General features: G+C 44.4%; 1 protein-coding gene across 1 annotated transcript in view; it reads right to left on the minus strand.

The window, feature by feature from the left end:
* Positions 1 to 1409: 1409 nt before the first annotated feature.
* The window catches only part of LOC144692696 (uncharacterized), a 160807-nt gene continuing 147290 nt past the window's right edge, over positions 1410 to 14926 (minus strand). The window contains 1 exon segment of the mRNA XM_078561787.1: positions 1410 to 1486. Coding sequence (XP_078417913.1) covers positions 1410 to 1486 — 77 coding nt within the window.

Consider the following 14926-nt stretch of genomic DNA (forward strand, 5'->3'; position numbering starts at 1 on the left):
CCTTCCCGCATTTTGCGTGTGTATGTGTAAACTACTCCTCTGAGTTTACCTTATCCTGAGCTTGCTGTGGGGTTGTTAATAAAGTATTGGATAACTCCAAAACTGAAGAGTTGGGGAAAATAAGCAACCACTTGTAAAGAGGGAAATCAGAAATCAGAAACAGCTTTCTGTTAATGGGCGGGTAGTGAGTGAAGAAATCAGGGCTGTTTAAATTAATCCCCCTCCTGTTCGTAACACTTGTTAGATTTGTCAGTAATCTCCACTGTTTGTCATTCTATGTAGAATTACATGGTTGTTCAGGTTTCTAGGGTTCACGGCTTGCTTTTCCATCCATGTAGCTCAGTAAAATTTGTAACTTGACTAAAATATGGAACTGCTTGAACTTTATACACCTTGCAATCCTTGCGATCAAGAAGCCCGGTTGCATTATGAGCAGGCAGCTGCACTAACATACATAGAAAGGTCTGTCAGGGGGTCACCTGGGGTGTGGCCTGTCTAAACCATGGGTGAACCCGATCTGAAGCAAAGACAGAACATGCTGGAAAAACTCAGCAGGTGAGGTAGCATCTGTGTAGAGAAACAATGGAGGCTTCATATTTGTTTCTGCTGGTTCAGTTTTTTCTCATTTCTTTCACTATTCGGATGGCAGATATACTACCATTCACATCTCGTCTGGATACATCTTTTGTTTCTTTACTATCTCCATACTACTGCTTCCTTTGGCTTTTGTGCCACAAAACCTTTTGTCATTTCATCTCTCCTGCCCTCCAGCCTATCACAGACTTTCCCTTTTTCCTTCCTCCCCCTCCCCTTTTACAAAACCTATCACATTTTTAACTTTCCTCAGTTCAGTTGAAGGATCATCATCAACCTGAAGCATTCTCTCCACAGATGCTGCCTGACCTGCTGAGTATTTCTCATATTTTCCGTTTTTATTTCAGGTTTCTCGGCACCTGCTGCATTTTGCTTTTGTTTTGTGACCCCGATCTGATTCTGATGTTGATTAATTACCTGCTGAGCAGCATCTTCTAACAATTTGGTTACTGTTCTTCCTCAGACACAAGGAGAGATTTTCCTAGATCTGCCCTGAGGTGCAATGGGTGGCCTGGGTGCAGACACAGGAAGATCTGCCCTTGATCACCAACTTGACCGGCTTCTTGCTGACCTGCTTCAGGTAAAGCCAGTGCAACATAGCAAAACTCCCAGCATGCAGCATCAGCAGCCATAATAGGGGCAGAGCTCTTTCTAAAATAACATGTTTTTTAAATGGTATAAGAATACTACAGAGAGACGATCAAGAAACAATGGATAACAATGCCTAAGTTTTGCCACAATTACTGACCCCATCAGTCTACTCTGAATCATCAGCAAAGTGATAGAAGGTGTCATAGAGAACTATCACAGGGCACTTACTCAATGATTATCTGTTCACTGATGCTCAGTTTGGGTTCTGCCTGGACCACTAGACTCCAGTCCTTAGTACAGCCTTGATCCAAACATAGTCAAAAGAACTGAATTTAAGAGATTAGGGTGCGCGACCGCCCTTGACATCAAGGCAGCATTTGACTGAGTATGGCAACCAGGAGCCCTAGCAAAACTGGAGTCAATGGGAATCAGGGGGAAAACTCTTTGCTGGTTGGAGTCATACCTAGCATAAAGGAAGATGGTTGTGGTTGTTGGAGGTCAGTCATCTCAGCTCCAGGACATCACTGCAGGAGTTCCTCACGGTAGTGGCCTTGGTATGACCATCTTCAGCTGCTTCACCAATGACCTTCCTTCCATTATAAGAATAGAAGTGGCTTGTTTGCTGATGATTGCACAATATTCAGTACCATTTGCAACTCCTCAGATACTGAAGCTGCCCCTCTTTATATGCAGCAAGACATAAACTACACTTAGGCTTGCACTGATAAATGGCAAGTAACATTTCTGCCAGATAATGATCATCTCCAATATGAGAGAATCTAACCATCTCCTCTTGACATTCAATGGCATTACCATCCCTGAATCCTCCACTATCAACATACTGGGGGTTACCATTGACCAGAAACTGAACTGGACTAGCCATATAAATACTGTGGCTACAAGAGGAGGTCAGAGGCTGGGAACTCTGTAGGCAGTAATTCACCTCCTGACTCACTAAAGCCTGTCCACCATCTACAAGGCACAAGTCAGGAGTGTGATGGAATACTCTCCACTTGCCTGGATGAGTGCAGCTCCAACAACACTCAAGAAGCTTGACACCATCTAGGATAAAGCAGCCCGCTTGATCAGCACCCCATTCACCACCTTAAACATTCATTCCTTCCATTTCTAATACCCAATGGCAGCAGTGTATACCGTATAGAAGATGCACTGCAGCAACTCATCAAGGCTCCTTCGACTGCACCTTCCAAACCTGTGACCTCTACAATCAAGAAGGACAAGGGCAGCAGATAGAAGGGAACATCACCACCTGGAAGTTCCCCTCCAAGTCACTCACCATCCTGACTTGGAAATATATCGCTGTTCCTTCACTGTTGCTGGTTCAAAATCCTGGAACTCCCTCCCTCACAGCACTGTGGGTGTACCTACACCACATGGACTGCAGGTGTTCAAGATGGCAGCTCACCACCACCTTCTCAAGGGCAATTAGGGATGGGCAATAAACGCTCGCCTTGCCCTGAGTGAATATATAAAAAATCTGGGCAGGATTTTTAGTTCGGTGGCCTCGCGCAATCAGCGGGCCCGGGAGTGGCCAGAGAACAGACCACTGACTGCGATCGGCCCCCACCACCGCGATTTCACGCTGGTTGGCAAATTAACGCCCAGCTAGCGTGAAAGGCATGCTGAAATGCTCAGCGCTGCCGGGAGGAGGGCGGGTGCTGACGTAAGCGTGGGCCTGGGGGAGCACAGAATGAAAGCTCCCTGGAGGCTGAGCGTTGCCTCAGGGAGCTGAAGAATTTAAAAGCAATAAATAACGATTCCAAAACCCGGAAAAAAATGCCCACACATCAGAATCAGTCACCTGTACATATAGATGATGGAAATTCTGTCCAAGCATTTTAATTTTTGTTTAATTAATATCGGAACCCTCAACCCACCCTTGGATGAGGTTTCAAGAAAAGTGCAAAGTCCGCCTGGTAGATTTGGCCCTCTGCCAACTGTAAGGTTGGATGGACCATGAGAAATCGGAGTTAATTACAACTTTAATGGCCTTAATAGGCTTCTTAATTGCTGGCGAGTGCGCTTCTGACTTTCTCCCGTGCCCACCGACCAAAATATTGTGTGAGTGCAGGATGGTGTCGGGACACTAACCCAACATCTTCACATGCTATTTACTCTCGAGTGGGTTGGGCACGTGCCCTCACGCCGAGCTCAAAATTCCTCCCCCTGAGTGTTACACCTTTTTTCCCAGGCCTCTAAGTTGTGGGACTCCGAACCTCACTCAGTTGACCCCAAGTTTGGTCAGTGTTTAAAACCCAAATTTTATACCTCTTGATCCCCACTCTCTCTCCTGTTCTTTTTGAGTCAGGCGCTTTACTCCACGTTGGACCTTAACCTAATCTTTTCTATAACAGAATCTCATTTTCTTATTTTGGATCAAATGTGATCCACACATTTTGTTCCGTTTCAACAACAACTACATGCATTTATATGGCACCTTTAATGTACTAAAACATCACCAGGTGCTTCATAAGAGTGTTATCAAACAACATTTGACATTAACTACATAAGATGTTAGGACAGGTGATCAAAAGCTTCTTTTTTATTCATTCAATAATAATAGTGTGGCCGTCACTGGCTAAACCAACCCTAATTGCCCTTGAGAAGCCGGTGGTGAGCTGCCATCTTGAACCGCTGCAGTCCATGTGGTGTAGGTACACCCACAGTGCCATTAGGAAGGGACTGCTAGGATTTTGACCCAGCGACGGTGAAGGAACTTGCTCACAGCGATAGGTTTTAATGAGCGTCTTAAGGAGGAAGAAAGAGATAGAGAGGCAGAGAGATTTAAGGAGGGAGTTTCAGAGCTTAGGGCCTAGGCAGCTGAAAGTATGGTCTCTAATGGTGGAGCGGATAAAATTGGGGTTGCGCAAAAGGCAGGATTGTAGGAGTGCTAAGATCTTTGATGGTTGTGGGGCTCCAGGACATAAGGAAGGGTGAGGCCATAGAGGATTTTGAATGCAAGAATGAGAATTTGACATCTACTAAGAGAATCCATCTCACAGCAGAACTGCTCTCTACTGGCTTCTGTGGCGCCCAAGAGAAAATTGTTAACACTTTTTTGATTTGCTACAAAACTGAATGTGCACAGAATGAGTTGAGTGATTAGTTGTAAATGTTGCAATCATTCACGGCACTTGCATGTTGTTGAAAATAAAAACATGTGGTGAATCTTTTCATCTTCCACTTATCAGGACAGACGCACAAATGTCACATTTCAAATAATCAGAACAATTTATATCACAAGAGAAGAGGCTATAATCCCATGATTTATATTGATTTATGAGCTGCCAGTGTGTTTTGGTGATCCATTAAACTTGAGTATTGCTGAAATAAGAAACATGTTGAAGCACTTCACAAGAATACCAAGACAAGGGGAAAACAACAATTTATACTGTTTGAGAAGATGATTGGTTGGTGAGTGGACTCTGAATGGTAAAGGCGTTGCCATCGAGGCTGCATCAATTAATGGTGAATAAACAGTTAACTGCCAAGCATTGTTGGAAATTTAAACCAGGCAGATTGACCCTGATTGGTTAAGGCATTGCCCTGAGGAATGAACAAAGAACAAAGAACAAAGAAAAGTACAGCCCAGGAACAGGCCCTTTGGCTCTCCAAGCCTGCGCTGATCATATTGCCTGTCAAACTAAAACATTTTGCACTTCCGGGGTCCATATCCCTCTGTTCCCATCCTATTCATGTATTTGTCAAGCTGCCTCTTAAACACTACTATCGTACCTGCTTCCACCACCTCCTCTGGCAGCGAATTCCAAGACACTCACTACCCTCTGCGTAAAAAACTTGTCCCGCACATCTCCTCTAAAATTTTCTCCTCTCACCTTAAATCTATGCCCCCTAGTAATTGACTCTTCCACCCTGGGAAATAGCTTCTGACTATCTACCCTGTCCATGCCACTCATAATTTTGTAAACTTCTATCAAGTCGCCCCTCAATCTGCGTCGCTCTAGAACAATCTGAGTTTCTCTAACCTCTCCTCATAGCTAATAACCTCCAGACCAGGCAGCATCCTGGTAAACCTCCCCTGCACCCTCTCCAACGCCTCCATATCCTTCTGGTAATGTGGTGACCAGAATTGCACGCAATATTCCAAGTGTGGCCTAACCAAGGTTCTATACAGCTGCAGCATGACTTCCCAGCTTTTATACTCATTACCTCTGCCGATGAAGGCAAGCATGCCATATGCCTTCCTGACTACCTTATCCACCTGCGTTGCCACTTTCAGTGACCTGTGGACCTGTACACCCAGATCCCTCTGCCCGTCGATGCACTTAAGGGTTCTGCCATTTACTGTATAATTCCTACCTGTATTAGACCTTCCAAAATGCATTACCTTGCATTTGTCCGGATTAAACTCCATCTGCCACTCCTCCGCCCAAGTCTCCAACCGATCTATATCCCGTTGTATGCTTTGACAATCCTCTTCACTATCTGCAACTCCTCCAACCTTAGTGTCGTCTGCAAACTTACTAATTAGCCCAGTTACATTTTCCTCCAAATCATTTACGTATACTACAAACAGCAAAGGTCCCAGCACTGATCCCTGCGGAACACCACTAGTCACAGCTCTCCATTCAGAAAAGCACCCTTCCACTGCTACCCTCTGTCTTCTATGACCAAGCCAATTCTGTATCCATCTTGCCAGCTCACCTCTGATCCCGTGCGACTTTACCTTCTGTACTAGTCTGCCATGAGGGACCTTGTCAAAGGCCTTACTGAAATCCATGTAGATAACATCCACTGCCCTTCCATCGTCGATCATCTTTGTCACTTCCTTGAAAAACTCGATCAAGTTAGTGAGACACGACCTCCCCTTCACAAAACCATGCTGCCTCTCGCTAGTACGCCCATTTGCTTCCAAATGGTAGTAGAGCCTGTCACGAGGAATCTTCTCCAATAATTTCCCTAACACTGACGTAAGGCTCACTGGCCTGTAATTTCGTGGATTATCCCTGCTACCCTTCTTAAACAATGGAATAACATTGGCCATTCTCCAGTCCTCTGGGACCTCACTCATAGCCAGTGAGGATACAAAGATTTCTGACAAGGCCCCAGCAATCTCCTCCCTTGCCTCCCTCAGTACTCTGGGGTAGATCCCATCTGGCCCTGGGGACTTATCCACCTTAATATTCTTCAAGACACCTAACACCTCTTTTTTGATCTCAACATGATCCAGGCTATCTACACACTCTTCCCTAGACAAATCAACCTCTAATCCTTCTCTTTGGTAAATACTGATGAGAAGTACTCATTTAGTATCTCTCCCATTTCTTCTGGCTCCATACACAGATACCCACCTCTGTCCCTGAGTGGGCCTACCCTTTCCCTGGCTACCCTCTTGCTTTTTACATATGTATAAAAGGCCTTGGGATTTTTCTTAATCCTGGTTCCAATGATTTTTCATGACCCCTTTTAGCCCTCTTGACTCCTTGCTTAAGTTTCTTCCTACTTTCTTTATATTCTCCACGGGCTTCATCTATTCCCAGCCTTCTAGCCCTTACAAATGCTTCCCTTTTCTTTTTGACTAATCTCACAATATCCTTCATTATCCAAGGTTCCTGAAACTTGCCATACTTATCCTTCATCCTAGCAGGAACATGCCAGTCCTGAATTCTTATCAACTGACGTTTGAAAGCCCCCCACATGCCAGTTGTTGATTTGCCCTCAAACATTCGCCTCCAGTCTAGATTCCTCAGTTCCTGCCTAATATTGTTATAATTAGCCTTCCCCCAATTAAGCACTTTAACCCGAGGACTCCTTGTTATCCTTATCCACCAGTATCTTGAAACTTATGGACACTTTTCCCAAAATGCTCCGCTACTGAAACTTTGACCACCTGGCCGGGTTCATTCCCTAATACCCCTTCCCTAGTTGGACTATCTACATTTTGTCTCAGGAAGCCCTCCTGAATGCACCTTACAAATTCTGCACCATCCAAACCCCTAGCACTAAGTGATTCCCAGTCAATATAGGGAAAGTTAAAATCACCCACCACAACAACCTTATTGCTTTTACATCTTTCCAAAATCTGCCTACGTAACAGTTCCTCAATCTCCCACCAGCAATTGGGAGGCCTATAGTAAACCCCCAACATTGTGACTGCACCCTTCCTATCCCGGAGCTCTACCCATATTGCCTCGCTGCATGAGCCCTCCGAGGTGTCCTCCTGTCGTACAGCTGTGATATTCTCCTTAAACAGCAGTGCAACTCCCCCACCTCTTCTACATCCCTCTCTATCCTGCCTGAAACATCTAAATCCTGGAATGTTTATCTGCCAATCCTGTCCATCCTTCAACCAAGTCTCTGCAATAGCAATAACATCATAGTCCCAAGTTCTAAACCAAGCTCTAAGCTCATCTGCCTTGCCTGTTATACTTCTCGCATTGAAACAAATGCATTTCAGATCCCCAGTCCCACTGTGTTCAGTAATTTCTCCCTACCTGCTCTTCCTCTTAGTCCTACTGGCCATATTCACTGGTTCCCAGTCATTTATTTCACCTGCTGCTCTGGTTCCTACCCCCTTGCCATACTAGTTTAAACCCTCCCGAGTGACACTAGCAAACCTCGCAGCCAGGATATTGGTGCCCCTCCAGTTTAGATGCAACCCGTCCTTCTTGTACAGGTCCCACCTGCCCCGGAAGAGATCCCAATGATTCAGATATCGGAAACCCTCCCTCCTACACCATCCGTTCAGCCACGTGTTCAGTGAATGGCTGTCACTTATTTTGTTTAGCTGAAACAGTTGCAATGTGTGTACATGTTCTTTCTGTCTGCAAAGAACAATGCCCTGTGTATTAATATATGTAGCTTCTAGTACATGCAAAGGCGCCACAATGTGGGACTGACAATCTTAAATTGGCTGTTAGCAGAATTCTTAGCACATTGAGGATTATTTAGCAAATGCTGTCCAATCGCGGAATCACATCTAATGCTGGACACTGTGTTTTGAGTTTTGCAAGCACGGGCTGATTGGGTCAGAGCCTTCTGAAGAAGGGTCACACTGACTTGAAACATTAACTCTGTTTCTCTCTCCACAGGTGCTGTCAGACCTGCTGAGTTTTTCAAGCATTTCCTGTTTTTATTACCAATTAAAGATTGTCAGTTGGGCTCGCAGTGTGGTGTATTTGCCTGTACTGGAAGCTACATATATTAATACGCAGGGCCCCTTTTTTTGCAGACGGAAAGAACATGTACACACATTGCAACTGCTTCAGCTAAACAAAATGAGTGACAGCCATTCGCTGACTCATTCCTTGGGGTGATGCCTTGACTAATCAGGGTCAAAATGCTTGGCTTAAGTTTCAAACAATGCTTGGCAGTTAACTGTCAGTCACCCTCAATTGGTGCATTCTCCATGGCAACGCCACTACCAATCAGAGTTCACTGGCCAACCAATCAGCACTCTTTTCACATGCAGTATAAATTGTTGTTTCCCCCTTGTATTGGCATTCTTGCGAAGTGTGCTGAGTGCAAGATGAAAAGCTTTGACATGTCTTTTTGATTTTGCAATACTTAAGTTCTGTACTACCAAAGGGTGATCCATTAAACCTGGTAATGAGTAAAGCTTGCATCCTAGTGAGGAAAAAGGATACAGTAACAGCAACTCAATGAAAGGGGAAAAGTTGAGACAAATCCATCTCTTCCGCTGGCTAATTTATTGTGGCACTGGGAGCAGGGTCTGGAGCAGACTACCTCTGCCGGGATTTACAGGACCCATGGCAAAGCAAAGGAAATTTATCCTGAAATTAAAAGCAAATCAGGAATAAAAATTACACCCCAGGTCACCAGACCCATTCACATGAACAATGAACATCTTGTCAAGGGTTTGATAGGAGTTTGCCACCTGTGACACACGATGAAACATTCAGATGGTGCTACATAATAAATTGAAGAGAATAATGTTTGAATTGGCAGTTGAAGTAATTGCATATTAATGTGACAGGCTGCTTTGTCCATTGCTGCTGACTCCGTGACGTGTTAGAAAACTGTTTCAAATCAATTTCAGTGCTTTCACCTCGAATTGCTCTGTGCAGAACATCATATTAAATTCTAAGTGTGTTGGATGGTGGCTTGCAATGTGATTATATATGAATGAGAAGCAGGAATAAACTGGAGTCAGGAATTTACAATCACTCATTCGACCTGCAGCTTCCCTCTTCAGAGTGAAATTGCAGGGCCCTGTGAATTAACGTATGTAACTTCCAAATTAATATTCAAAAAGACTCTTGCTCAGGGATTTCAGACTTGATCTTTCTGGTGATGTTGTCATAGCAGGGCACAGGTGAGACACGAGGGCACAGGTGAAGCACTGAGGGAATAGGTGAGGCACTGAGGGCACAGGTGAAGCACTGAGAGAACAGGTGAGGCACTGAGGGCACAGGTGAGACACTGAGGGAACAGGTGAGGTACTGAGGGCACAAGTGAGGCACTGAGGGAACAGGTGAGGCATTGAGGGCACAGGTGAGGCACTGAGGGCACGGGTGAGGCACTGAGGGAACAGGTGAGGCACTAAGGGAACAGGTGAGGCACTGAGGGCACAGGTGAGACACTGAGGGAACAGGTGAGGTACTGAGGGCACAAGTGAGGCACTGAGGGAACAGGTGAGGCATTGAGGGCACAGGTGAGGCACTGAGGGCACGGGTGAGGCACTGAGGGCACGGGTGAAACATTGAGGGTATGATTTGGACACTGAGGGAATGAATGGGACATTGAGCATAAGTATAGGACTCTGAGAGTGAAATTCGAATACTGAGGGCATGGGTGGGACACAATGAGTAAGGATGGCACTCTGTGAGTACGGGTGGAACACTGAGGATAGAGATGAGGCTCCGAGGTTATGGGGGGAACACAGAGTTCGGGTGGGACACTGAGATTTTGGAGGAACACAGTTTGGTGGGACACTGAAAGTTCGGGGGGGACATTGAGAGTTTGGGGTGTACACAGAGAGTTTGGGGGACATTGAGAGTTTGGGGTGGACACTGAGAGTTTGGGGGACATTGAGAGTTTGGGGTGTACACAGAGAGTTTGGGGGACATTGAGAGTTTGGGGTGGTCACTGAGGGCAGACTTTTATGGCCCCTTTTCGGCGCGGATGGGGCCGTAAAATGCGGCAGACGTTCTAAACTTCATTGGCTTCGGCAGGAACGTAAAATCCCACTGCCGTAAAATTTCACCCTGAGAGTTTGGGGGGACACTGAGAGTTTGGGGGGACACTGAGAGTTTGGTGGGACACAGAGTTTGGGGGGACACTGAGAGTTTGGGGGGACACGGAGAGTTTGGGGGGACACAGAGAGTTTGGGGGGACACTGAGAGTTTGTAGGGAACACTGAGAGTTTGGGGGGACACTGAGAGTTTGGGGGGACTCTGAGAGTTTGGGGGGACACTGAGAGTTTGGGGGGACACTGAGAGTTTGGGGGGACACTGAGAGTTTGGAGGGAATCTGAGAGTTTGGGGGGACACTGGGAGTTTGGTGGGACACAGAGTTTGGGGGGACACTGAGAGTTTGGGGGGACACTGAGAGTTTGGGGGGACACTGAGTTTGGGTGGGACTCTGAGAGTTTGGGGAACACAGAGTTTGAAGGGACACTGAGAGTTTGGGGGGACACTGAGAGTTTTGTGGGACACTGAGAGTTTGGGTGGACACTGAGAGTTTGGGTGGACACTGAGAGTTTGGGGGAACACTGAGAGTTTGGGGGACATTGAGAGTTTAGGGGGACACTGAGGATTCAAGTGAGCAGCAAATAAGAAAAATAAACGATCATGAAAATGCTGGCTGGCCTTTACAATGGTTTACTGCCAGAGTAAATCTGTAAGATTTACTGCACGAATTGCTTCCTATGTTGAGAGTCCCTGTTTAGGTCTGAAAGTCCTTTGGCTTTAATCATTCTGTGTTATTATGTGGACACCAAGGCACATAGGAACCAGGAGTAAGAAAGATAGCCTTTGAACCCCTTGAACCAACAGATCAGGGTTGACCTGAACCTCAGCTCTGTTTATCTGCCTTTGGTCCTTTTCCCTTGATAGAGTAACCACGAAATAAAACATGAAATAATAATCTATTGATCCCGGTTTTGAAAAAATTCTATTGACCCAACATCCACAGGATAGAAGATTTCAGATTTCCATTAATCTTTCTGTGAGAAAGTATACCTCAATACCACATTTGAATTAAATACCTCTAATTTTAAGGTTTTGACCCCTTGTTCTACATCCTCTCCATTAGAAGAAATAATTCCTCTGAATCTAATCCGAGGGAATTCTTTTAGCATTTTAAGCATCCCTATGAGATCACCTGTCAGTCTTCCAAGCTGAGTGGAATACAGACCAGGTTCTCCTAATTTACCCCTTTAAGCCTCAGTATCACTCTGGTGAACCTGCACTGCTACTACTCCAAGGATTATGGATCTCCTCTGATGTGCCGTGCCCAAAACTGTATGCAATGAATGGAGTCAGAACCGTGCTTTATACAACGGAAGCAAAACTTCCTCCTTCCCTTCAGAGGAAAAGGCCAACATTCCACTTGTTATCTTGATTTTTGTTTGTGTGTGCCCACTAGCTTTTATTGACTTTTGTATGTGGACATCCAAAATCTCTCTGCTCTTCCACAACTCCTAGACTCTCACCATTAAAACATATTCCGACTTGCCTTTCTCAGATTACCAAGTGGATAACCTCACACTTCCTCTCATTGAGTTCCACCTGCCACAGTTTTGCCCACAGATCAGTCAGAGATACATCCTCCCCCACCTTCCATGCTGAGTCTCTGGGCAAGAGACCCATGAAGCCTACCCTATTCTAACCCCTGGGTAAAAATCAAGTATCTAAATAGGGTAGAGGAAAAGAGGGATCTGGGATTATAGATGCACTAAATGACAAAAGCATTGGAGAAGGTTAACCAGGCCAAAATACCAGTATAGCCTCCCCGATCAATCCCTTGCATAATCTTACAAATCTTTATCAGGTATCCATTCAGGCTTCCCTTTCCTAGAGGAAAGAGTTCCAGCCAGTTTCACCCATTACTGATGGGTATAACCCAGTATTTTTGGTATCACCAGTAAATCATCTTTGCACATTCTCCTTTTTATAATATAGAGACCAAGATCGTCCATAGCATTCCTAGTCTACTTTTAACCAAAGTTCTTCCATCAGGTTAATGTAACTTCTCTGCTTTTCAATTCCCTCCTTCTAGAAATGAACACCAGTGCTTTGATTGGTCTCATTAACCTTCTTTGTTTCTTTTAGTGTTTTATATATCTATAAGCTCCAGATCCCACTTTGCCTCTACCCCATTAACAGCAATGGTTCCAGCATTTATCCGTGTGGAAGACCTTTTGCCAGTCTGAGGAAATATCTTTAACTTCTGTTTTGAAGCCAGCTAGCCTTCCATTCTGTTATGCGTCCCCTGACTCTACATGTTCTGACCTTAGCCATGAGTCTATGTGGTACCTTAATGAAGGCCTTTTGAAAATCCAAATATGTTATGTCTACTGCATTATCCTTGTCTATGCTTTTTGTTAATTCTTCAAAGAATTCAATGAGGTTTAGTAATGACCTTCCCTTTTGAAATCTATGTTGACTATTCTTTATTATATTTTCAATGTCTAGATGAATTTTTATGACATCTCAGGGTTAGAATTCCATTATCTTTCTTACTATCAACATTAAGATAATTTATCTATAGTCCCTTGCACTTATTCTTTCTCCCTTTTCAAATATAGAAACTGTCTGGCACTATTCTCTTGTCTAATGAATTTTTATATATATGTAATAGTCCCTCTGATATCGCTTCCAGAACCTCTTTCAATGGGCGTGGATGCAATCTCTCTGGGCCAGGGTTTTAATCCTCTCTAAGTTATATGGGGGCTTTTCTCAAGTCCCAATTAAGCTTTCCCTGTCAGTCCATTCTGTACAGATCTCTCTGCATAGCCTAATAAATCCTGGAGTTCCTGGAGTTCAAACGTCTTCAACATTTTCCATGATAAACTTCTACTGCGTCAGTCTCTGGATTACAGATCTCTCTCCATTTCTTAATGGTTCTCTCTGTGTCAGCCCATCCATTGAAGCAGAGAAGATGTTCCTTTGCATGCTAGTTAATCCTCATCTGTACCACTCCTCAGATTTCAAATCCCTCTCTATGTCCCAGTTAATTCCATTGTGCTAATCCCTAGATTACAGATGTCTCTGAGGTCCTTGTTAATCCGCCTCTATGTCAGTCTTTGGGATTGTGATCTTTCAACCATTTTCCATGATAATCTTCAACCATGTCAATCTCTGGATTATTGACCTATCTCTGTGTCCCATCCAGTTAATCTTCCTCTGTATCAAATCGTGGATTACAGATCGATTTCCCTGTTCCAGTTAATCCTCACCTGTGTTGACCCCAAGTTACAGTTTTCTTCTCCATACCCCAGTTCATCCCACTGTATCATGCAATTGGTAACAGATCTCTTGTTCATATCCAAATTGATCTTCTGTGGGTCAATATCTATATGAGCAATCTCACTCCATTCCCAATTAATTCTGATTCATGTCATTCCTTGGATCGCAGATTTCTTTCCATGTCCCTTCTCAATTCCTCTAGATTACAGATCTTTCTCTATGAATGTAAGAATATTAGAAATAGGAGCAGGAGTAAGCCACATAGCTCCTTGAGCCCACTCAACTATGATTATGCCTCATCTTCAGCCTGAATTGCCCATTTCCAAATCATTTGATTCCTCGAAAGACCAAAAATCTGTATATCCCAGCCTTGAAAATATTCAGTGATGAAGCATCCACAACCCTCTGGGGTAGAGAATTCCAAAGATTCATGACCCTCTGAGTGGAGAGATTTCTCTTTATTTCAGGCCTAAATGATCGACCTCTTATCCTGTGTGCCCATGTTCTAGATTCCCCAACAATCTCTCAGTATCTACCCTGTCAGGCCCCTCCAGCATCTTGTATGTTCCAATGAGGTTGCTTCTCATTATTCCAGAGAGTCTAGTCCCAGTTCACGCAGTTTCCAATTTGCAGTGAAGGAGTTTTTTTTTCTGGAAATGAAGATGCTGTTTTGTTTTTACAGTCGAAGCTGGAATTGTTTCTAGATTTTTCCAGCAGCAGCAGTGACCGCTTCGGGATATACTGCCAATGTAAGCCTACAGCTGCTTCATCTGGAAGAGGCAGGGAGGCTGCAGACACATTGCACAAGGGTCAAGGCAGCTCTGAATGCACAACATATTTTGGTTTCATATTATCTTGTAGCAATTATTATCCAGGTGCTGGTCTTTGGGAGTAATTGCAGAGCACAAACCCAATGCTTGTTTGGCTGGTTTAGCCAGTTTTCCATTTAAAAGACGCATTTACGATGAACTCCTGGCTTGGGTTTTTATTCAGGTAGTGCTTGCTGTGTCCTGTATGGTTACAATGAGCAGGCAGGAAGACGATGACCGGGGCGGGCAGTCTCTGGTTGATTGCTACTTAAAAATAGGTTATTAATCTACAAATTACAGGTCGGGAATGTGACTCACCCTTTTATATCTTTCCTTAGGGGGAAATTACTTTAGCGTGCTGTTTTTGGCACATTAGGCACACTAACGAGGGATAACTGTAGTTATTTAACAAAAAAAAACTTGCTGTCAGAAGAAAAGTTTACTTAGCATTCAATTCTAATAGCATCCCAGATTGCTGGTATAGAACGTTAAAAGAGAGCTAATCTTTCCACTTAATCG

The sequence above is a fragment of the Cetorhinus maximus genome, chromosome 17 (assembly GCF_964194155.1).
Source record: "Cetorhinus maximus chromosome 17, sCetMax3.hap1.1, whole genome shotgun sequence".
Lineage (NCBI taxonomy): Eukaryota > Metazoa > Chordata > Chondrichthyes > Lamniformes > Cetorhinidae > Cetorhinus > Cetorhinus maximus.